The 22,307-nt window shown below is 35.8% G+C and overlaps 4 protein-coding genes and 2 pseudogenes across 6 annotated transcripts; 4 read left to right on the plus strand and 2 right to left on the minus strand.

Annotated features, from left to right (window-relative positions):
- Window positions 1–242: 242 nt before the first annotated feature.
- LOC125865216 (putative germin-like protein 2-3) lies at window positions 243–1,284 on the plus strand (annotated as a pseudogene).
- Window positions 1,285–2,954: 1,670 nt separating this feature from the next.
- LOC125865218 (putative germin-like protein 2-3) lies at window positions 2,955–3,947 on the plus strand. Its single transcript, XM_049545425.1, has 2 exons — window positions 2,955–3,072; window positions 3,412–3,947. Exons 1-2 carry the CDS (start codon window positions 2,955–2,957, stop codon window positions 3,945–3,947), a joined length of 654 nt encoding a protein of 217 aa, XP_049401382.1.
- Window positions 3,948–5,590: 1,643 nt separating this feature from the next.
- LOC125865217 (putative germin-like protein 2-1) lies at window positions 5,591–6,584 on the plus strand. Its single transcript, XM_049545424.1, has 2 exons — window positions 5,591–5,708; window positions 6,049–6,584. The coding sequence occupies exons 1-2, from the start codon at window positions 5,591–5,593 to the stop codon at window positions 6,582–6,584; spliced, it is 654 nt and encodes a 217-aa protein (XP_049401381.1).
- A 1,684-nt stretch (window positions 6,585–8,268) lies between these two features.
- LOC125865528 (putative germin-like protein 2-3) lies at window positions 8,269–9,283 on the plus strand. 3 transcript variants are annotated; one of them, XM_049545724.1, is made up of 2 exons: window positions 8,269–8,393; window positions 8,753–9,283. In XM_049545724.1, the coding sequence occupies exons 1-2, from the start codon at window positions 8,274–8,276 to the stop codon at window positions 9,281–9,283; spliced, it is 651 nt and encodes a 216-aa protein (XP_049401681.1). In that variant the 5' UTR covers window positions 8,269–8,273. The 3 variants fall into 3 exon arrangements, with proteins under 3 accessions (XP_049401681.1, XP_049401680.1, XP_049401682.1); XM_049545723.1 differs by having other exon boundaries at window positions 8,269–8,388; window positions 8,748–9,283; XM_049545725.1 differs by having other exon boundaries at window positions 8,269–8,382; window positions 8,748–9,283.
- Window positions 9,284–9,840: 557 nt separating this feature from the next.
- Window positions 9,841–17,779, minus strand: LOC125864611 (DNA-directed RNA polymerase III subunit 2-like). Its single transcript, XM_049544633.1, has 7 exons — window positions 17,643–17,779; window positions 15,079–16,758; window positions 12,364–12,480; window positions 12,187–12,267; window positions 11,801–11,905; window positions 11,638–11,718; window positions 9,841–11,551 (listed from the first exon to the last, which is right to left on the minus strand). The coding sequence occupies exons 2-7, from the start codon at window positions 16,654–16,656 to the stop codon at window positions 10,052–10,054; spliced, it is 3,462 nt and encodes a 1,153-aa protein (XP_049400590.1). The 5' UTR covers window positions 16,657–16,758; window positions 17,643–17,779; the 3' UTR covers window positions 9,841–10,051.
- LOC125865350 (lariat debranching enzyme-like) lies at window positions 16,839–22,072 on the minus strand (annotated as a pseudogene).
- Between the last annotated feature and the right edge of the window lie 235 nt (window positions 22,073–22,307).

Raw genomic sequence — 22,307 nt, forward strand, 5'->3', positions numbered from 1 at the left:
TAAGCCGGCCAACTTCTTTCTGCAAATGATGTCATATCACTGCAAATGACAGCTACTCATTATCAAAGTCTTCATGTGTGCTTGGACGGCCCTTTAGAATATTTTCAAAAAAGACAAATTACACACCAAAACTCAAAGAACTTTTGCATGCATGAAGAATTTTCTCTCTTCTATATAAGGAGACAAATCTTTTCAATCACTTCATCCCACAGAAAAAAACATCTTTCTTCTCTTCCAATATTTGGTTCTCCTAGCTTCTGTTCTTTAGTTCTTGAAATGGCAAAGCACTTTCTCCTGCTGAATCTAATAGCAGTACTAAGTTTCTGCTGTGTTGTGTTAGCTTTTGAGCCAAGTCCATTGCAAGATTTCTGTGTGGCTGATTCTGCTAGCACAGGTATTGCAAACCAGTAAAGCGCGATAAGAATTTCATTTTCCTCTTATACACTCACTCCGCTCTAATTTATGTGACATAGTTTGAATCAGCATGTTTAAGAAATAAATAAGTATTTTTGAAACTTGTGGACTTATACATGTCATAACATTTGTGTGGTGATAACTGATAACACTTTCTCATTTAGGGTAAATTGAGAAGTGTAAAGCTATTTGTTTCCAAATTTAGAAGTTGCATTCTTTTTTGAAGGACTAAAAAGGAAAGTGTGTTATATAAACTAGAACGAAGCTAAGGGAGTATTATATTAAGACTAGGAGATTAATGATTTGATGAATTTTCTTACTGTATTTTTTCAGCTAAGGTGAATGGCTTAGCTTGCAAAGATCCCAAGTCTGTTGGAGCAGAGGACTTTTTCTTCAGTGGCCTACATTTGGCTGGAAACATATCAAAACACTTTTGGCTCTAAGGTCACTCCTGCCAATGTAGCTCAAATTCCAGGACTGAACACTCTAGGTATCTCACTGGCACGCGTCGACTATGCACCATGGGGAATTAATCCTCCTCACACTCACCCAAGAGCTACTGAGATACTCACAGTCCTTGAAGGTTTTCTTCAAGTTGGTTTTGTAACTTCAAATCCTGAAAATCGCCATATTACTAAGGTCCTTAAAAAAGGCGATGTGTTTGTTTTCCCAATTGGACTTGTTCACTACCAACGCAACGTGGGAAAAGAAAATGCTGTTGCTATTGCTGCTTTGAGTAGTCAGAATCCTGGTGTTATAAGCATTGCTAATGCAGTTTTCGGATCTGAACCAGCTATAGCAACAGATATTCTTGCCAAAGCTTTTCAAGTTGATGCCACTGTTGTTGCTCAGATACAATCAAAATTTTAAGCAGCAAGACTACTTACAAACAGACCTGAGTTCAGTTGACAGCATTTGTTTTTTGTGTGTGGTGATAATGGCGTGAGACATTTATTTGTTTACTGTGTGATGATTTGTTTATTCTAGAGGTTTTATATTGTATGTACTTCAATATATTCATTCTTCAGTTAATTTTCTTGAAAGTTAAAACTGTTACTGTGTGAATGGACCAAAATTTTGTGATGAGATGATTCACTAGAAAAAGTAGATACAATGCAAGTAATGATCCTTTTGAGGAACTATAGTATGTTTGAGTTACTCATACTTTTCACATATCAAGAAACGAATTTGTTAGTTTCTAATCCAAACAGTGAACTCTAATGCAGCTCTTCGAAATCAGTTAATAGAAATTATTAGACATCAAGAATCACTACACTAAACTCTTAACTGATAACAGTACTCGAACCAATTATATACACGAATGGCAAGGTAAAATGTATTTAAAACTGCCTGTAGCTTGCTCCAGATGACATGAGCTGAGTAAAAATAAGCACAACCAGATTGGTGTTATCACTCGATGATGAGTAAGTTCTGTTATAAGATAACATCTTTTCCTGTGTAGCCTTCATGACACCAGATGCCTTCTGCAACAAACTGTACCATAATTATTGTGAAAAACTTAAGTATACATCAATATGACTTGAATTGCAACATCGTTAAATAGTTCAATAAAATCAATTACAAGGTAAATGCCTACTGTCTTCATGACTTAGACTTGCGTACTGAAATCACATCATAAAAAAATATTAAACGCAACTGATTCAAAGTCTTTTAGACAAGGTGACATTTTTCTTAAAGAGTGTTCATGAACTCTTGTATAATATTCTTTCCTAGATTTAGTGCCAAATAACAGATTGTGAGGTGTTCCTGATATGACTTATGATATCATAGGTAGCTTTGTAAATCAAAAGGCATAAACTGGAATTAGACCCATAAACTAGCTAGGATGCTGTATTATTACAGTTTAACTTTAGCATTCTCCGTAATTCTTTACTGCAATATAATCTGTGATAAATGCATGTTGGGATGTTCAAAGAACTTGGTTTCAATTTGTCTGTGAAAGGACACATCATGATTCATATGGTACGTTGGTATCGTTGTTTTATGTGTCTGGGGCATAGGCACTAAAGGACTACTGGCTGGAAAAATGTGAATAACCAGTGAAAGGGGATAGACTGGAAAAGAAATATAATTTTATATAAGTAATTGTTTGCCAAATCTAGTTAATGAGTTCTGTTGAAACGATAGTTAAAACTCTAGCTCCGCCCTGTGAACAAATCCTCCATTTGTCCATCCAAGGTATTCAAAAATCACACTTATTATCCTTAAAATATTAGTCTTTTGGACCATTTCCTTTGTCCTAAGCCGGCAAACTTTTTTCTGCAAACGATGTCATATCACTGCCAATGACAGCTACTCATTGTCAAAGTCTTCATGTGTGCTTGGACGGCTCTTCACAATATTTTCAAAGAAGTCACAAATTACTCACTAAAACTCGTAGCACTTTTGTATGCAAGAAGCATTTTCTCTCCTCTATATAAGGAGACTATCTTATCAATCACTTCATCCCACAAAAAGAAAAACATCTTTCTTCTCTTCAAATATTTGCTTCTCCTAGCTTTTGTTCTTTAGTTCTTGAAATGGCTATGCATTTTCTCCTGCTGAATCTAATAGCAGTAGTAAGTTTCTGCTGTGTTGTGTTAGCTTTTGAGCCAAGTCCAATGCAAGATTTCTGCGTGGCGGATTCTACTAGCACAGGTATTGCAAATCAGTAAATCGTGATTGTATCTCATTTTTAACTCTTATATTCTCCCTCTATTCTAATTTATGTGACATAGTTTGAATCAATATGGAGTTTAAGAAAAAAATAAAAACATTTGAAACATGTCATAACATTTGTGCAGTTAAAACAACTTCTCATGAAGTGTAACAGGAGAAGTTTTGTTTCCAAATTTAGAAGTGTGTCATTATTTTTGGAACAAATGAAGAAAGGAAAAATGTGTCACATAAACTGAAATTCATGGAATATTATATTAGGACTAGAAGATCAGTAATTAATGAGTTTGCTCACTGTATTTTATGTTCCTATTGTTTCAGTTAAGGTAAATGGCTTATCTTGCAAAGATCCCAAGTCTGTTATCGCAGAGGACTTCTTTTTCAGTGGCCTACATTTAGCTGGAAACACATCAAACACTTTTGGCTCTAAGGTCACTCCAGCCAATGTAGCTCAAATTCCAGGACTGAACACTCTTGGCATCTCACTGGCACGCGTCGACTATGCACCATGGGGAATCAACCCTCCTCACACTCACCCAAGAGCTACTGAGATAGTCACAGTCCTTGAAGGTTTTCTTCAAGTTGGTTTCGTAACTTCAAATCCTGAAAATCGCCATATTACTAAGGTCCTTAAAAAAGGCGATGTGTTTGTTTTTCCAATTGGACTTGTTCACTACCAACGCAACGTGGGAAATGGAAATGCTGTTGCTATTGCTGCTTTGAGTAGTCAGAATCCTGGTGTTATAAGCGTTGCTAATGCAGTTTTCGGATCAGAACCAACTATAGCAACAGATATTCTTGCCAAGGCTTTTCAAGTTGATGCCACTGTTGTTGCTCAGATACAATCAAAATTTTAAGCAGCAAGTTTACTTACAAACAGACCTGAGTTGACAGCATTTGTTTTTCGTGTGTGGTGATAATGGAGTGAGACGTTTATTTGTCTACTGTGTGATAATTTGTTTATTCTAGAGGTTTTATATTGTATGTACTTCAATATATTCATTCTTCAGTTGATTTCTTGAAAGTTAAAGCTGTTACTATGTGAATGGACCAAAATTTTGTGATGAGATGATTCAGTAGAAAATGTAGAGACAATGCAACTAATGATCCTTTTGAGGAACTATAGTAAGTTGAGTTACTTGAACTTTTCACATATCAAGAAACGAATTTGTTAGTTTCTAATCCAAACAGTGAACTCTAATGCAGCTCTTTGAAATCAGTTAATAGAAATTATTAGACATCAAGAACCACTACACTAAACTATTAACTGATAAAAGAACTTGAACTAATTATATACACAATTGGCTAGGTAAAATGTATTTTAAACTGCCTTTAGATTGCTCCAGATGACATGAGCTGAGTAAAAATAAGCATAACCAGATTGGTGTTATCACTCGATGATGAGTAACTTCTGTTATAAGATAACATATTTTCCTGTGTAGTCTTCATGACATCAGATGCCTTCTGCAACAAGCTCTACCATATTTAATGTAAAAAATTTAAGTATATATCAACATGACTAGAATCGCAACATAGTTTAAATAGTTCAACTAAATCATTTAAAAGGTAATGCCTACTGCCTTCATGACATATACTTGCGTACTGAAATCACATCATAAAAATTTAGTAAACGCGACTGATTCAAAATCTTTTTGACTAGGTAACATTTGTCATATAAGGAGTGTTCATGAACTTTTCTATAGTATTCTTGCCCAGATTTATTGCCAAATAACAGATTGAGGTGTTTCTGATATGACTTGTGATATCATAGGTAGTTTTGTAACTCAAAAGGCTTAAACTGGAATTAGAATCATAAACTATCTAGGATGCTGTATTATTGCTCTCTTAACTTTAGCATTCTCCGTAATTCTTAACCGCAATATAATCTGTGAAAAATGCATGTTGAGGTGTTCAAAGAGCTTGGTTTCAATTTGTATATGAAAGGATACATCATGATTCATATGGTATGTTTGTATCGTAGTTGTATGTGTCCGGGGCATAGACACTACAGCACTACTGGCTGGAAAAATGTGAATAACCAGTGAAAGGGGATAGAGTGGAAAGGAATATTATTTTATAGAAGTAATTTTTTGCCAAAGCTAGTTAATGAGTTCTATTGAACCCGTAAATAAAACTCTAGCTTCGTCCTGTGAACAATCCTCCATTTGACCAGGTATCCAAAAATCACACTTATTATCCTTAAAAGTTAGTCTTTTGGACCATTTCCTTTGTCCTAAGCCGGCTAACTTCTTATTCTTGTCTTATCACTACAAATGACAGCTACTCATTGTCAAAGTCTTCATGTGTGCTTGGACGGCTCTTCACAATATTTTCAAAAAAAGACACAAATTACTCGCTAAAACTCCAAACATGCCTGAAGCACTTCCTCTCTTCTATATAAGGAGACTATCTTATCAATCACTTCATCCCACAAAAAGGAAAGCATCTTTCTTCTCTTCTAATATTTTCTTCTCCTAGCTTTTGTTCTTTAGTTCTTGAAATGGCTAAGCACTTTCTCCTGCTGAATCTAATAGCAGTACTAAGTTTCTGCTGTGTTGTGTTAGCTTTTGAGCCAAGTCCAATGCAAGATTTCTGTGTGGCGGATCCTACTAGCACAGGTATTGCAAATCAGTAAATCGCGATCTGTATCTCATTTTTAACTCTTATAATCTCCCTCTATTCTAATTTATGTGATGTAGTTTGAATCAACATGGAGTTTAAGGAAAAAATAAAAACATTTGAAACATGTCATAACATTTGTGCAGTTAAAACAACTTCTCATGAAGTGTAACAGGAGAAATTTTGTTTCCAAATTTAGAAGTGTGTCATTATTTTTGGAACAAATGAAGAAAGGAAAAATGTGTTGCATAAACTGGAATACATGGAATATTATATTAGGACTAGAAGATCAGTAATTAATGAGTTTGCTCACTGTATTTTATGTTCCTATTGTTTCAGTTAAGGTAAATGGCTTATCTTGCAAAGATCCCAAGTCTGTTATCACAGAGGACTTCTTCTTCAGTGGCCTACAGTTAGCTGGAAACACATCTAACACTTTTGGCTCTAAGGTCACTCCAGCCAATGTAGCTCAAATTCAAGGACTGAACACTCTAGGTATCTCACTGGCACGCGTAGACTATGCACCATGGGGAATTAATCCTCCTCACACTCACCCAAGAGCTACTGAGATAGTCACAGTCCTTGAAGGTTCTCTTCAAGTTGGTTTCGTAACTTCAAATCCTGAAAATCGCCATATTACTAAGGTCCTTAAAAAAGGCGATGTGTTTGTTTTTCCAATTGGACTTGTTCACTACCAACGCAACGTGGGAAATGGAAATGCTGTTGCTATTGCTGCTTTGAGTAGTCAGAATCCTGGTGTTATAAGCATTGCCAATGCAGTTTTCGGATCAGAACCAGCTATAGCAACAGATATTCTTGCCAAGGCATTTCAAGTTGATGCCACTGTTGTTTCTCAGACACAATCAAAATTTTAAGCGGAAAGTTTACTTACAAACAGACCTATGGAAGCTTGAGAGCATTTGTTTCTTGTGTGCGGTGATAAAGGAGTGAGATATTTATTCATTTACTGTGTGATTCGTTAACAGATAATCACTAGAGGAATGTCTGTATCAATTTATTTGTTCTAGAGCTTTTATGTTGTATGCACTTTGATTTCATTCTTCACTTAATTTCTTGAAAGTAAAAAGTTCATTGGAATGTGAATGGCCCAAAATGTTGTGATGAGATGATTAACTAGAAAAAGTAGATACAATACAAGTACTGATCCTTTTGAGAAACTATAGTAAGTTTGAGTCACTCGAACTTTTCATATGTCAAGAACCAAATTTGTTAGTATTCTAATCAGCTAGGACAACCATCGCGATCACCTCAAAATCAGCCTAAAATCCAAACAATGAACTCTAACACAGCCCTCTGAGATCAGTTAATAGAGAGTAACTATTGTAATAAGAAAGCATCTTGTCCATTGTTGTGTAGTCTTCATGACATCAGATGCCTTCTGCAATAAACTGTACCATAGTTAATGTGAAAAATATAAGTATATGTCAACATGATTTGAATTGCAACACCATCTTTATGACTTGCAACATCGTTTAAATAGTTCAACCAAATCATTCATAAGGTAGTATCTACAGTCTTCATGACTTATACTTGTACTCATGAAATCAAATCATGAAAAAATACTAAACGCGAGTGATTCAAAATCTTTTTGACAAGGTAACATTTGTCCTAAAGAGTTTGCATGAACTCTTGTACAGTATTCTTGACCAGCTTTATTGCCAAATAACAGATTGAGCTTCAATTTATTTGATGACCAGAACTGACATACTATTCCTGATATGACTTGTGATACCATAGGTAGTTTTGTAACTCAAAATGCATAAAATTGAATTAGAATCATAAAACTAGGATACTGTATTATCACACTCTCTATATTTACCATTCTCCGTAATTCCTTACTGCAATATAATCTGTGATAAATGTGTGTTGAGATGTTCAAAGGGCATGGTTTCAGTTTGTCTGGGAAAGGATACATCATGATTCCTATGGTACATTGGTATCTTTGTTCCATGCGTCCTTGGCATAGGCACTACAGCATTACTGGCTGGGAAATGCAAATAACGAGTGAAAGGGGTCGGATAGAGTGTATAAGGGAAAATTATTTTATAGAAATAATTTTCTGCCAAAGCTAGTTAATGAGTTCTGCTGAACCCTTTATAAGAACTCTAGCTCCGCCTCTGTGAACAAATCGTCTAATTGTCCATCTGAGGTATTCAAAAATCACACTTATTATCCTTAAAAATTAGTGTTTTGGACCATTTCCTTTTGTCCTGAGCCAGCTAACCTCTTATTCTTGACTTGTTTCTGCAAATTATATCATCACTGCAAATGACAGCTAATTGTTGTCAAAGTCTTCATTTGTGCTTGGGCGGCCCTTCACAATCTTTTCAAAAAGATACAAATTACTCACCAAAACTCAAAATACCTTTGCATACATAGACTCTTTCTTCTCTTTTATATAAGGAAACTATCTTATCAGTCATATCATCTCACAAAAACATCTTCCTTCTCTTCCAATATTTTCTCCTTACTTTTGCTTCTACTAGTTTGGAACTGAGGCGTAGTTAATATTGTTGTTTTGCTTCTTTTCTTTAGTTCTTGAAATGGCTAAGCACTTTCTCCTGCTAAATCTGAAAGTCGTAAGTTTCTGCTGTGCTGTGTTAGCTTTTGAGTCAAGTCCAATGCAAGATTTCTGCGTGGCCGATCCTGCTAGCACAGGTATTGTGAAACAGTAAATCGCGATAAGAATCTCATTTTCCTGTTATATACTCCCTTTGTGCCAATTTATCTGACATAGCTTGAGTCGGCACAAAGTTTATTTTAGAAAAATATAAAGACTTCTGAAACTTGTGAACTTAAACATGTCATAACATATGTTTAGTTTAAGAGCTTCTCATTAAGGCCAAAGAAGAAGTGTAAGGACAATCGTTTTCAAATTTTGAATTGTGTCGTTCTTTGGAATACTAAAAAGAGAAGTGTGTCATATAAACTTGAACGAAGCTGAGGGAGTATTATATTAGGACTAGAAGATCAATGATTTGATGAGTTTACTCAATGCATTTTTCCCATTGTTTCAGTCAAGGTAAATGGCTTAGGTTGCAAAGATCCCAAGTCTGTTATCTCAGAGGACTTTTTCTTCAGTGGCCTACATTTTGCTGGAAACACATCAAACACTTTTGGCTCTAAGGTAACACGTGTTAATGCGACTCAAATACCAGGACTGAACACTCTAGGTATCTCACTGGCACGCGTAGACTATGCACCATGGGGAGTTAATCCTCCTCACACTCACCCAAGAGCTACTGAAATATTCACAGTCCTTGAAGTTTCTCTTCAAGTTGGTTTTGTAACTTCAAATCCTGAAAATCGCCTTATTACTAAAGTCCTTAAAAAAGGCGATGTGTTTGTTTTTCCAATTGGACTTGTTCACTACCAACGCAATGTGGGATATGGAAATGCTGTTGCTGTTGCTGCTTTGAGTAGTCAAAATCCTGGTATTATAAGCATTGCTAATGCAGTTTTCGGATCAGAACCAGCTATAGCAACAGATATTCTTGCCAAGGCTTTTCCAGTTGATGAAACTGTTGTTGCTCAGATACAATCAAAGTTCTAAAGCAACAGCAAATATGGAAATTTCAAAAGTGTGTTATTTGTCACTTAGTTTGGTTGTATTAATTTTGTATGTACAATTGTTTGATTCAATAGCTTGAAATTGTAATAGTACTATTAATTGTGAGTTAAACATTTGCTTTGATTAAAGAAAAAAAACTAACCCCTCACCTTAACGGTGTGGGGGGTTAGGCTTGACCCCTACCATGTCTATAACATCCAAAAAGTTACAAACGCAGAGGGGGACATGGACATAAACCTCTGATAAGAGAACGAGGGTAGAAACTAAACAATCTGCAGAAAGGCTAACATGATGTGGTACTGTCTCAAATTAATTTAGGAAGTAAACACTTAAAATGTGTACTATGGACCAAAATGAACTATCTTTGCCATGTTCATGTCTCCAAATTTCACCACCAGACAACAAATGGAGGTTTTCTTGTCTCAAAACACATTTTGCCAACTTTATCAAATGGGAATTATAAAGGTCAATATATGCTGCAAAATCATTGAAGGAAAAAACACATTGAGAAAAATTAGCTATGAATCAAAGGAAGAAGGCACTATTCTTCTCACAGCAGAAAGAACACTCACATTGCTCATATAGAAACCATAAGTACCACTGTTTGTGAGATAATCACTGCCAAGTTATGTATATATAGAAATAGAATAAATTACTTCTTCTAGAGGGAACTCAAAGCAACTAAATTGATCTGGCTATGAAAACCATCTATAAGGAAGAATCATATTCCAAATACAAATGACACCATAATCAGGCCTCGGCAAGTTTTAATCGTGGGACGATATTCATTGATTGGAGCTCCTGAAATAGGAGTTTGCATGCATAAGGCAACTTCATCGTAGATATATTTTCCCCGTTCTTGCACATAGAACAAATGCCAGTCTTCAGCTTGTAGTTGTAATATCCCAATAAACCACATTTTCGGCAAACCTGAACCTCGAATGGATCACTGGAAATCATCAGGCGCTCGTATATCAACATACTGGCACCATATGCAATCAAACAATCACGTTCCATTTCTCCCACACGTAAACCTCCATTTCTACTCCTCCCTTCGGTAGGTTGTCTTGTCATCATAACACGAGGTCCACTCCCACGGGCATGCATTTTGTCTAGGACCATGTGTTTAAGCTTTTGGTAATATATTGGCCCCATGAAAATGTATGCTTGTAGTGGCATACCAGTAATGCCTGAATAAATAAAATCCTTGCCATTGTAGCTAAATCCATGCTTTACCAGAGTTTCACTGATAGCATCAACTGTGTCTGCATGACCACTGGGTTCTCCGAAAGCACTCCCGTAATGAAACCTACCACATGAAACTCCAGCTTTACTTCCAAGGAGCTCAATCATCTTTCCCACTGTCATTCGGCTTGGAAATCCGTGAGGATTCATAATAAGATCAGGGCAAATGCCACGTTCAGAAAATGGAAAATCTTCCTGTTGTACAATGGTGCCACAGACTCCTTTCTGCCCATGTCTACTACTAAATTTGTCACCAATCTCAGGCCTACGGGTATGACGGATCATAAATTTGATGCTTAAATTGTTGTTTCTATCAGAATAAAGAGCCACTCTATCAACAACAGCTGTCTCCCCTTCAGGACCTTTATAAGTTTGTCTACTTGTCTTGTATGCACTATCTGGCAAACCCATAGGAGACGTGACTGGAGTCCTCGTGACTGTAGGGGACTCCTTGTTGATATAGATATCATGATTTCGAATAGTTTCTCCTGGAGCAGCCATTCCATCATCATCCAGAATTTGCATCTTATCAGCTTCAAATCCTTGACGCTGTGGTTTAATTATTCTATCCGATGTGCCATTCTCATACTTCTGACATATGGCTGAATATTTTTTCATCACTATGCAACGCCCAAAACCTCGATCTAAAGAAGACTTGTTCATTACTATTGCATCCTCAATGTCATAGCCACTATAACTCATCACAGCAACAGTCGCATTCTGACCAGCCCCTAGTTTATCATACCCAACCAGCTCGATCGTTCTTGTAGTCAGTAAAGGGCGTTGAGGATACACCAAAAGGTAGAGCAAACCATCCATCCGATTCAACTGGTTATAGGCAATGTTTCCCATAGCTTGCTTACCCATAGCACACTGATAGGTATTCCTGGGGGACTGATTGTGATGAGGATAAGGTATCAAACCAGCACAAACACCTAAGATTGTGAAAGGCTCAATCTCAATATGTGTCGTCTCTGGTGTCGCCTCCTTTTCGTATAGAGCAATCTGAGAAACATGCATTATTGCAGTCAGTTCTGGAGTAATTAATACTCTTTAACATAAAATGCACTTATCATTTGCTTGACACGGACCAATGTGTTGTTCTCCTCGTTGACATCAAGATATTCTATCAAACCATCCTTTAGAAAGCTGTCGAAGTCACGCACACCATCCTTCAACAAAAAAAATCAGATCAGATGTGGAACTGACATGAAAGCATACAGCTCAGAAGTAAGATCCAGGTAAGATGAGTACCCTCAACTCTCTCATGTGGTGCTCTTTGATCCTGGAAACACCTTTGTCAGCAATGACAAGCGGACGACAAACACGTCCACCATCTGAAGCAATGTAGACACAACGCTGCAAGAGATTTCCTCTGACTTAAATGTAATCATTCAAATCATATTTCAAATGATAAAAGCAAAGAGGAAAAATGCAAATATTTTGCTAACAGCATCACTATGGTGGAGCAATGCTAACCAAAAACTACCAGAGATATAAGAATTGTCTATAAGGCTCTGAATCCAGTCTTCATCCTGGCAGCTTGAACCAAAAGGGATTCAACCCCAGTATAGGTAGTTTTATCAAGTGACAAAATCAATACTAGGACGGAGATGCAAAAGAACCAACTGTCAAATTACCTGCTTTTCATTCACAAAGATGCTTACAAACTCCCCAATTTTACCAGCCCTCCGTAGCCTCCTCATTGCATTAGCAAATCGCTGATTAAAAGAACAGATTATTAGTGAAAGGTAAACAACAAGCCTAACTTCAGATGCAGAAATTTGAGAAATATAGTTGTTCCACTTCGAACATACCTGAGGACTCTTGTGTTTGCCTAGAATAAGTCCATTTAATGTGATAAGATAGGACGTTGGCATGTGAAGTTCTTCTGGCGAAAGTTGTTCCAAGTCCTCAACACCCAAGCAGTAGCACTGTTCCACATGTCACAGAAATGAAGTGGGAACTTTACTAATTGAAACTAGCACAAACTGAAAAGTTGGATTTTTCTGTGGCTATTAACGCAAAATACAAAATAGGAAGTTAACTATCTCTTACAGCCTACTACCATCAATTGTACCAGGTAAGTCAGTCCATTAAGGCCTAAGGAGATGATGACAGTCTCACTTTCTTTGAGCTCACTTTTCAACATGACCCTTACCAACTCTCTACGAATTACGAAGACCAACATGAAGCAAGGAGAGTATGGTTCTCCTCATTCTTGACTATACATTTCGGTCCATTAAGACCTGTCACATTCCAATATTCGAGACTAAAATTTCTCAACATTTTCTACTAGCATACACTTCCAAAGTTATCAATATCATAGTACCAAAGCAACCCCTAAATAAGTATAGCATGCAGAGCCTGTGATACCAACAAGTTTCATCATGTTGATCCTAAGTAGGCGTTTGGCCATGCGATACCATATCACGATATGGTGTCGTGAGATGGAATCAGCGTTTGGACATACGATTTTACGTTGATTCCATCTCATGATTCCATATCATGAGAGGTGATACCATATTCTCCAAAAACCCTGATATGGAATCACATGATTCCATATCATGATTTGAGATATTTTAATACAATAATTGATCCATGAGTTTATATTTTGTTAAAACAACCCCACATTTATATCTACTAACCATTTGTTTCATATGTAAATAAAATTTATAATCACATCATTACTTTTTAAAATTTATTATTCTCACCAATATAAAATTTATTATCACTTTAAATTTGGTGAATATAAATGATAAAGTAGAAATTCATTTGGTGAATATAAATGAGAACAAAGGGAGTAATACTTTTTTGATTTTTCATAATAAAAAAAAACGTCTTAATCTTATGACTAAGCATAATATTGATAAAAGACAATTTTCATTGGCGGTGCCGCACTTTCTTAATCTTAGTATTTGCAAAATGTTCGTTCACATGACTGAAGGATATCAAGTCCAATTGATTGAGGACTTGGGAAAATTTGATCAATTAGTTATTAATATTTAGTCAAGTGGACTAGTTATAATTTTTTTGATTAAATTTTATTAGAAGTGTTTTTGACTCAAACTTGTGGCAACTTTTTAAAATTTCGTTATTCAATAATATTTAACTATTGATTTTTCTGGTAAATAGTTAGAAGTTAGTGATGTTTGTTAATTTTTATCTTAGTGCATTTAACTTCTAAGTTAATATTTACTCACTAATGTATGTTTTTTTTCTACTTTATAGGTTATTTGTAAGAGTAGTTGAGAGATATGAGCATATCAAGTACAATTTATGTTTAATTTTTTTAATTAAATTAAAGTTAAATGAAACAATTATTTAAGTGAAGAACAAATAACTTTGTAATAATTTATTATGCGATTCTATAATTTTTGTTTATTTGATAAGATTGAATAAACAATTGGGGCTATTTTAATAGTTTTACAACTTGTGGGATCTTTATGTTTATGAGAAAATATACAACACAAAAATTCCATATCACATGTCCAAACAAACCTTCAATTTCATCTCATGATTCCATATCATGATACCATATCATGATTCCATATCATGATATCATATCGCATGGCCAAACGGGCCCTAAGTGCAAAACTGTTTTTAAAACATAGAAAGTATGATAAGGAAAATACAAAGATATGTGAAATCATTACAGAGCACAAGATTACAATCAGCAAATTACATTTCGGAGATTATAACCCCATCAAATCCCGCTGGGCAAATTTCAACAATTAACAAGCTCCTAGTCACATAGAAGAAATTATCATCCCCGTGCTTTTTCTTTTGATTGATTTTTTTCAAGGAAACAATCAAGCTAAGATAAGAAGAATTAGATTGCTATGCTATATCTAGATTACACATGAGAATATTCCCATAATAGAAATCCCAAGGATAAAACTTTTCATATTCTCATCTAGAAATCCTACATAAGGAGCTGTCTTTATGTCGTATTCACCAGTTCAATTAGAGTTTACACTTTTTCATCACTTGTTTCTCCTACGAAAAACAAACTAATACATAACATTCCACAGGTAGATTAGTTTACAACATATAGTGCGTAGGCAGACCTTACCCCTACCTCGGAAGGTAGAAAGGTTGTTTCAGATAACCCTGGCTCAAGTAAAAGCAATTCAAAAAAAGAAAATTACAAGAGTGAAGAAGCAACAAAGTACTAAAGAAATCATGACAGAATATTCTTAAAAAGGTACAGTAACTATAACACAGGTAGATTAGTTTAATATAAAAATTTATGTAGTACTATGGTCAAAACATTGGGATCGAAAGATTAACAAGAAACAATCACATTTCTGGGCTTCCTTGTTTCCATGAAAGCTTCTAAACATAATCCTCAACTTCTGGTTTTAACTTTTATAATGATCATATTCTGCTTGTGATTTTGAGATATATAATATCAAGTGTAAAAGCTCAGAGTTAAGAAATAACCAAATAAAAATTCACGATACTACTTGTCCGACTTCATTACACACTTAAATACCAGGCGGTAGGAACATAAATAATAGAAACTGTACCAAAGACATGATCGGGCGCTCATCCTCATCCGTCGTAACATGAGTCATCAAGGCCAAGTTTTTCACCAATCCACAAGCTTCACCTTCTGGTGTGTCACAAGGGCAAAGCATGCCAAACTGGCTAGGTTGCAGTGCTCTAGGACCACTAACTTTTCTAGACTTTTCAAATTGTGGTGAGATCTTTGTCATGTGACCCAATGATCCAATGTATGATAGCCTAGCAACAACCTGAGTCATGCCCTTCCTGTGCATCCTAAATCGTTTAACATCCCAATTGCCTGTAGATAGGGTTCTCTCCAGGCCCATAGTAATACTATCTTTGACTATGTATTGAGAAATGTCCAAACGACTGGAGCGACTTGGCCTGGCTAGAAGAGTATCGATTGTCCTCCTAGCTTCATCATTCATCGTCTTGAACAAATCTTCAAAAAGGAGAGATAGTAGCTGACCAGACAGCTCCAATCTCTTGTTCCCCACATAGTCCTTGTCATCCATTGCATCCTTGTTTAAGATTGCTTCCATCATGCGCCTCATCATTACTGCAACATATATGCATTTTTTGCGGAAATTATGTTGATGGACTGGAACATTTGCAAGAAATATGTCACGAAGAATACTCAAAGCTCGGGCTCCCTTCTCAACTGGGCCAGTAGAATATGAAGGCATTTTAAGCATCTTGTCACTCTCGAGGAACTCCAGTGCTTGATGTTGTGTATACAACTTGAGATCTGCACACTCCTCGATTGATGGCAAAAGCAGAGCACTAAACCGAGGATCTCTTCCTATCATTTGCACAACCTCTTGATCGCTCTCCATTCCCATAGCCTTCATGACAACCATTATGGGGACCTTGGTTTTGAACATATTCAACTCTAAGTATACCTTTTCTTTCTCCATTTTTATAATTGTTTTGCTCTTTGTTTTTTCTGTGCTGCTGGTAACAGATGCTTGTACAGAACCTTTTTTATCTGTATCAATGATTATCCTGTTCTTCGAGAGCTGCTCTTGAATTAAAATTACCTTCTCAGTGCCTTTGATTACAAAATATCCTCCGGGATCAAGTGGGCATTCTCCAAGTCTTGCTAGTTCATCTTCATCTTTCCCATATAGCACGCAACAACTGCTTCTAAGCATAATTGGCATCCTTCCAATGATAACATTCTTCTTTGTTGACACTGATGTTTGCCCATGACTTCCTGTCGTGTAGTCAATGGTGACATAAATTGGTGCCGCATAGGTACGGTCAGATAGTCGGCATTTCTGTGGACATAATTTCTCAGTTACAGCATCAAAAACCATTGATGGTTCACCAATGTGGACATCCCTGTACCTAAGATAAATATTGGGGTCCAATGTTGATCTAATCTCCTGATTCGCTCGGACAATCTTCTTTATTTCTGTCCTAACAAAATAATTGAAGGAGTCCAAGTGTTGCTTCACCAAACCTCTCACCTTTAGGAATTCTGGAACAAGTTGATACTTGTCCACCAAATTCTTAATGGGAGAAGCAAGGTGCTGCTTGTCAATTCCCTGGTTTGAGTCCTCTGTCGTATTGGACATGGTAGAATCATAACCCATACCTCCTGCCAATCAATTTCCAGCTGAACAAAGACAGAAACAATGAGATTGTAGCAGGAGCAAGGATGGGAGTCAAAACAATGCAAGATGATTTCTTTTCCCCTGCCATAACAAGGTATAAAGCACAATTAGTGGGGGGACTAATTTAAGAGCAATTTTACACAAATATACAAGTAGAACTATTAACCATCAATAGCAGCTTGTATCCAGAAAGTGACATGTTTATGTAATGAGAAAGATGCAGGTATACATACACAAGTACGAGTGGCAGTTCCCTTACAAATTTCTGCTTTATTCCAACCACATTTCAAGAATAAAGCTTCGTAGCTGGCCATTCCCACACAGTATCATTTAGAGAAGCATAGAAACTTTTTAAGTATTTAGCGAATCATAGTATTTGTTTCCATCTTTCCGCATTCTACAATCTAGAAATCAACACAAGTACACAAAAGAAAACTAAAAGCAAAAATGCCTAGCATGCACTTCTCTTCATAGTTCATCATTTCAATTGTTTTCTTCCAAAACCAAATCATTCTTTCTTCTCATCTCCAACACAACTGAACCATTGCAAAAATTTGAATATCGGGAATCAAAGCCCTAAAGCATTGCAAAACTAGCATACCATTTTGATCCCCAAATTCTATCTTTAAGTGAATGCTGATTATTTGGTTCCTTCTAGAGCCCGGTGATCTAAACCTCCCACTATATGTGGGTCCACGAAAGGCCGGACTACAAGAGTGTATTGTACAGAGTCTTAACCTGCATTTCTACAAGAGGCGGTTTCCACCACTTAACCCATAACCTCCGGGTCATATACTTTATCAGTTACGTCAAGACTCCCCTTCTATTTGATTCTCATATTTTACAGTGAAGCATTCAAACGAAGATGAAAAATCCAATCGTTTCAAAACATCAGCAAATCTAAACAACTTTTTTTGCTGAAATCAAAAACTTAACAACTGAAACTAAAGCGGAAGAAGTCTTACGATTTGAAGCCCAAATTTTCAGGCCGATTGCTCGTTTGCAGTTTCTACTTCAGAGCTCTGCTCCAAGGGTTTTAATGGAACCCAGCCAAAGTGCAGGTAAAAGAGTGAGGGTTTTAGGGGAAAGGGCAAAAAGAAAATGAAAGTTTTTTTTACCAGAAAAACAAATTGTAAATAATTAATGGAAAAGTTGTGTAAAAATTATTTTACTTTATTTGACATATCGGTTCATGAAAAATCTGAATTCTTTGAAGTTGTATTTATAATCTATTTTTAAGTCAATTTTCACTTTTAAAATCAAGCATGAAGATTATTTCAAATATTTTTTTTCAAAATATATCAAACTCAATTTTATTTTTAACTCTTATTCTATAAATTTAAAATAAAATGAAAAATATTTGTAATCTATAGCTACTTAGCTAGAGACCTACTAAGTATTTTAACAACAATAAAGTATCATATTATATTTATAAAAGTATATTTGTGCTAATTTAGTATTTCTTTTTTATTATTATACTATTACTCACAAAATATGGCAATAAGATTAAAATGATTGATAATAAGAAAAAGTTCATGATTAATCTTTAGAGTTCATCTTGGACATTTAGGGCTCAATTTACAGGAATTAGGTCATTTTCTCAGTTTTTCATGTGTGTTAGTCCATGAATAATTTGACGATATGATTTTCAGAAGATTTCTTTGTGAAACCTTTATAGAACCCTCCGTAGGGAGTTGGGGGAGCAGTACGTATAGTCTCACAATTTTAGAGTCCATTTTGAGAAATTTTAGGGGGCAATTTACAGAAATTAAACGTTTTTTCTCAATTTTTCATGTGTGTTAGCTCATTAATATTTTGGTTCTATGACTTTCAGATGTTTAATTTGCGAAACTTTTACGGAACCCTTTGTAGTGAATTGGGGGAGCAGGTTGTACAATCTCACAATTTTTAGAGTTCTTTTGGACATTTAGGGTCAATTTACAGAAATTAGGTGATTTTTTCATATTTTTTTTGTGTAATAATTAGCTAATTAATATTTTGATAATATGACTTTCGGATGATTTCTTTGCAAAAACATTTCTGAAACTTTCCGTAGGGAGTGGGGGGGGAGCACGTACAATGTCACAATTTTTAGAGTCCACATAGCGATTAATTTACACGAACTAGGCGATTTTCGTCAGTTAGCCCATGAATATTTTGGTGACATAACTTCCGGATGATTTCTTTGCAAAATCTTTACAGAACCCTCCATAGGAGTTGGGGGAGCAGTACATACAGACTCACAAATTTAGAGTCCATTTTGGATATTTACATGAATTGAGCGATTTTCTCAGTTTTTTGTGCGTGTTATTTCATGAATATTGGTGATATGGCTTCCGGATGAGTTCTTTGCAAAAACGTTAGGGAACCCTCCATAGAGAGTTGGGGGAGTAGTACGTACAATCTCACAATTCTTAAAATTCACTTTGGGCAATTATGGGTCAACTTACAGGAATTAGACAATTTTCTCAATTTTTTCGTGTGTGTTAGCCCTTGAATATTTTGGTGATATGGCTTTTAGAAGATTTCTTTACGAAACTTTTACAGACCTCTCTGTAGGGAGTTAGGGGAGTAGTACGCACAATCTTACAATTTTTTTAGAGTCCATTTTGGTCATTTAGGGGACAATTTGCAATAATTATGAAATTTTCTCAACTTTTCGTGTGTGTTAGCTCATGAATATTTTGGTAATGTGGCTTTCGGGTAATTTCTTTGCAAAACCTTTATGAAACCCTTCGTAAGGAGCCGGGAGCAGTACATACAGGTTCACAACTTTTAGAGTTCATTTTGGGCATTTAGGGGTCAAATTTACAAGAATTAGACAATTTTCTCAGTTTCTTGTGTGTAACACCCATGAATATTTTGATTATATGGTTTCGGTACAGTTTCTTTGTGAAAAATTTACGGAACCCTCCGTAGAAAAATGGGGGAGCAGTACGTACAACCTCACAATTTTTAAAATTCATTTTGGGCATTTAAAGACAATTTACAGGAATTAGGCGATTTTTCTCAATTTTCGTGTGTTAGTTAGCCTATGAATATTTTGGTGATATGACTTCTGAAAGATTTGTTTGCAAAACCTTTACGGAATCCTTCGAGTGGAGTTGGGGGACCAGTATGTACAATCTCATAACTTTTAGAGTCCATTTTGGACATTTAGGGTCCAATTTACAGGAATTGTGCAATTTTTTTAGTTTTTCGTGTGTGTTGACCCATGAATATTTTGGTGAAAAAGCTTACAGACAATTTATTTGTGATACCTTTACGGAACCCTTCATAGGTAGTTGGGGGAGTAGTACGTACAATCTCACAATTTTTAGAGTCCATTTTTGACATTTACGGGTCAATTTACAAGAATTATGTGATTTTCTCAATTTATCGTGTGTGTTAGCCTATGAATATTTTGTTGATATGACTTTCGGACGATTTATATGCGAAATCTTTACGGAACCCTCCTTAGAGAGTTGAGAGAGAAGTACATACCATCTCACAATCTTTAGAGTTCATTTTGGACATTTATGGGTCAATATATAGGAATTAGACGATTTTCTCAGTTTTTCGTGTGAGTTAGCCTATGAATATTTTATGAAATAGCTTCCAGATGATTTCTTTGTGAAATCTTTACGAAACCCTCCGTAGGTAGTTAGGGGAACAATAAGTACAGTCTCACAATTTTTAGAGTCCATTTTCGACATTTACGGGCCAATTTACAAGAATTAGACCATTTTTTTCAATTTTTCGTGTGTGTTAGCCTATAAATATTTTGGTGATATGACTTTCGATTGATTTTCTTGCAAAACCTTAATGAAACCATTCATAGAAAATCGGAGGAATAGTACCTACAGTATCACCAACAGTAACAACAACATCCCATATTCCACGTTATGTTGGTAGTGAACGAGTTCAATAGGGATAATCAAACTCATCGGCCTTTAGGACTTGAAGTGAACCTTCAAGAACAGTGAGCATCTCAGTAGCTCTTAGTTGAGTGTATGGAAAGATTAATTTCCCATGGTGCATAGCACACGCACACCAGTGCGATACCAAGAGGATTATGATATTCTTATCGCGATTTACTGATTTTCAATATGTGGTCTAGCATGATCTCGCATAACTAATACATGAATAACTAAACCTTGCATAACTAATTTCTACGCTACTAATGCCTGGAACTCTAATCAACAACCAAATAACCATGCAAAACTTGTTACATACTTTATTCAAACTAAAAAGGTTCGCGTGCACTTGATCAGGCTCCCCTGATTCTGGCATTTTACTAAGTAAAACGATACTCGAGTTCCAGAAACTGTAAAAGAGCTTCTGTCTGAGGGTTAACTTGACCATTAGCAACAGGTTGAGAATTAGGATTGTAGCATGGTGCAGTCTGAACAAATTCAAATGGCACCTTGGATCCTCTTGTTCGTAGTTTATTTCTTACAAACTGACGACACTTTTCTATGTCAACATGAATAATATTGTCATAATTCGCGTTACTCATTGTCAAGGGCAAGACATCATTATACTTTCTTGTGATAGATAACCATTCTTCATCAAACTGAAATTCATGAGGTCCTGTTCTAGACTCAATTTCAATAACTTGCAAAAACTTTCTACCAGGAAGGCACTTATCGAGAGCTAGAAATTTCGTGCAACGACTATCCTTCTCATCACCATGCTGAACTAAAGCAGCAAATTTACAATGCATATGTGCAGAAAACCAGTAACAAGGTCTTAACTTTCTCAATAACTCTGCAGCAGGTTTGCTACCAAAAGTTCCTTCATGAATCTCTAGCTCAAGTTTACGCGAATCTTTTTTTTGACAAAGAAGAGTATTCAAGTCCCCACAGTCAGTAATGCCAGCAGGCCAATCATGCGACAGAAAGATATCAATTGGTTCGTCAATTTGCAATAACTTATGAACATCATACTCGCGAACATGATATATGGATCGAACATCATTTTCACTATAAGGTAACTTATTCTCATAATGCCCTTTTTCGTAATCATGTGAGTTATAAATTCCAGAAAGGCCACCAATACGAACGTTCCCAAACTTGATCACACCACCAAATCCAAGGAAGTACATGTTAGGTGCTGCCCATCCTCCATAGTAAAGTTCCCAAAGGTAATTCGAGGCCTCGTGGTTTCCTCCTATGAATATGGTTGGCAATGGTGCTGTTTTTTCTCCGGAGTAATACTTTCAGAAAGAGTTCATAATTCGATATTTAGATGGCACACTTACACATTCCAAATCCTTGTTATTTCTAACAGCCTGAAAGTCACCACAGCATATAAGAAGATCAATCTTTATATTCTCAATTTGTTGCAATTCCAATAATGTGGCATACACTTTATCCAATTCTCCATGCATACACCCTTCTACTGCTATCCTCATCTTTATGATCACTAATCAGAAATTAGTGACAAACAAATTTTGTGTAGCTAATTCAACAAAATTGTGACTAATTCTATTTAGCTAGGATTAGCAATAGTTATAAAGAAAGAATAGAGGAAACCAAATTTGTTTAGAATTCAGTTTGTATTAAATAGGATTTATAGTAAAAAATATATAGGAAAATATTTTATTGGAATACAATTTACGGTCAAAGTTGTTTTTTTACTATTTAAGG

Source organism: Solanum stenotomum, chromosome 5 (assembly GCF_019186545.1).
Source record: "Solanum stenotomum isolate F172 chromosome 5, ASM1918654v1, whole genome shotgun sequence".
NCBI lineage: Eukaryota > Viridiplantae > Streptophyta > Magnoliopsida > Solanales > Solanaceae > Solanum > Solanum stenotomum.

What these genes read in the sequence shown, in the direction of transcription:
- LOC125865218 (XM_049545425.1), top strand. Translation starts at nt 2,955, where the DNA reads ATGGCTATGCATTTTCTCCTGCTGAATCTAATAGCAGTAGTAAGTTTC. An exon ending in GGCGGATTCTACTAGCACAG is followed by an intron (nt 3,073 to 3,411) that starts GTATTGCAAATC and finishes CTATTGTTTCAG; the next exon opens with TTAAGGTAAATGGCTTATCT.
- LOC125865217 (XM_049545424.1), top strand. Translation starts at nt 5,591, where the DNA reads ATGGCTAAGCACTTTCTCCTGCTGAATCTAATAGCAGTACTAAGTTTC. An exon ending in GGCGGATCCTACTAGCACAG is followed by an intron (nt 5,709 to 6,048) that starts GTATTGCAAATC and finishes CTATTGTTTCAG; the next exon opens with TTAAGGTAAATGGCTTATCT.
- LOC125865528 (XM_049545724.1), top strand. Translation starts at nt 8,274, where the DNA reads ATGGCTAAGCACTTTCTCCTGCTAAATCTGAAAGTCGTAAGTTTCTGC. An exon ending in ATCCTGCTAGCACAGGTATT is followed by an intron (nt 8,394 to 8,752) that starts GTGAAACAGTAA and finishes GTTTCAGTCAAG; the next exon opens with GTAAATGGCTTAGGTTGCAA.
- LOC125864611 (XM_049544633.1), bottom strand. Translation starts at nt 16,656, where the DNA reads ATGGGTTATGATTCTACCATGTCCAATACGACAGAGGACTCAAACCAG. An exon ending in TCTTTGTGAATGAAAAGCAG is followed by an intron (nt 11,906 to 12,186) that starts GTAATTTGACAG and finishes AATCTCTTGCAG; the next exon opens with CGTTGTGTCTACATTGCTTC. An exon ending in ACCACATGAGAGAGTTGAGG is followed by an intron (nt 11,719 to 11,800) that starts GTACTCATCTTA and finishes TTTTTGTTGAAG; the next exon opens with GATGGTGTGCGTGACTTCGA.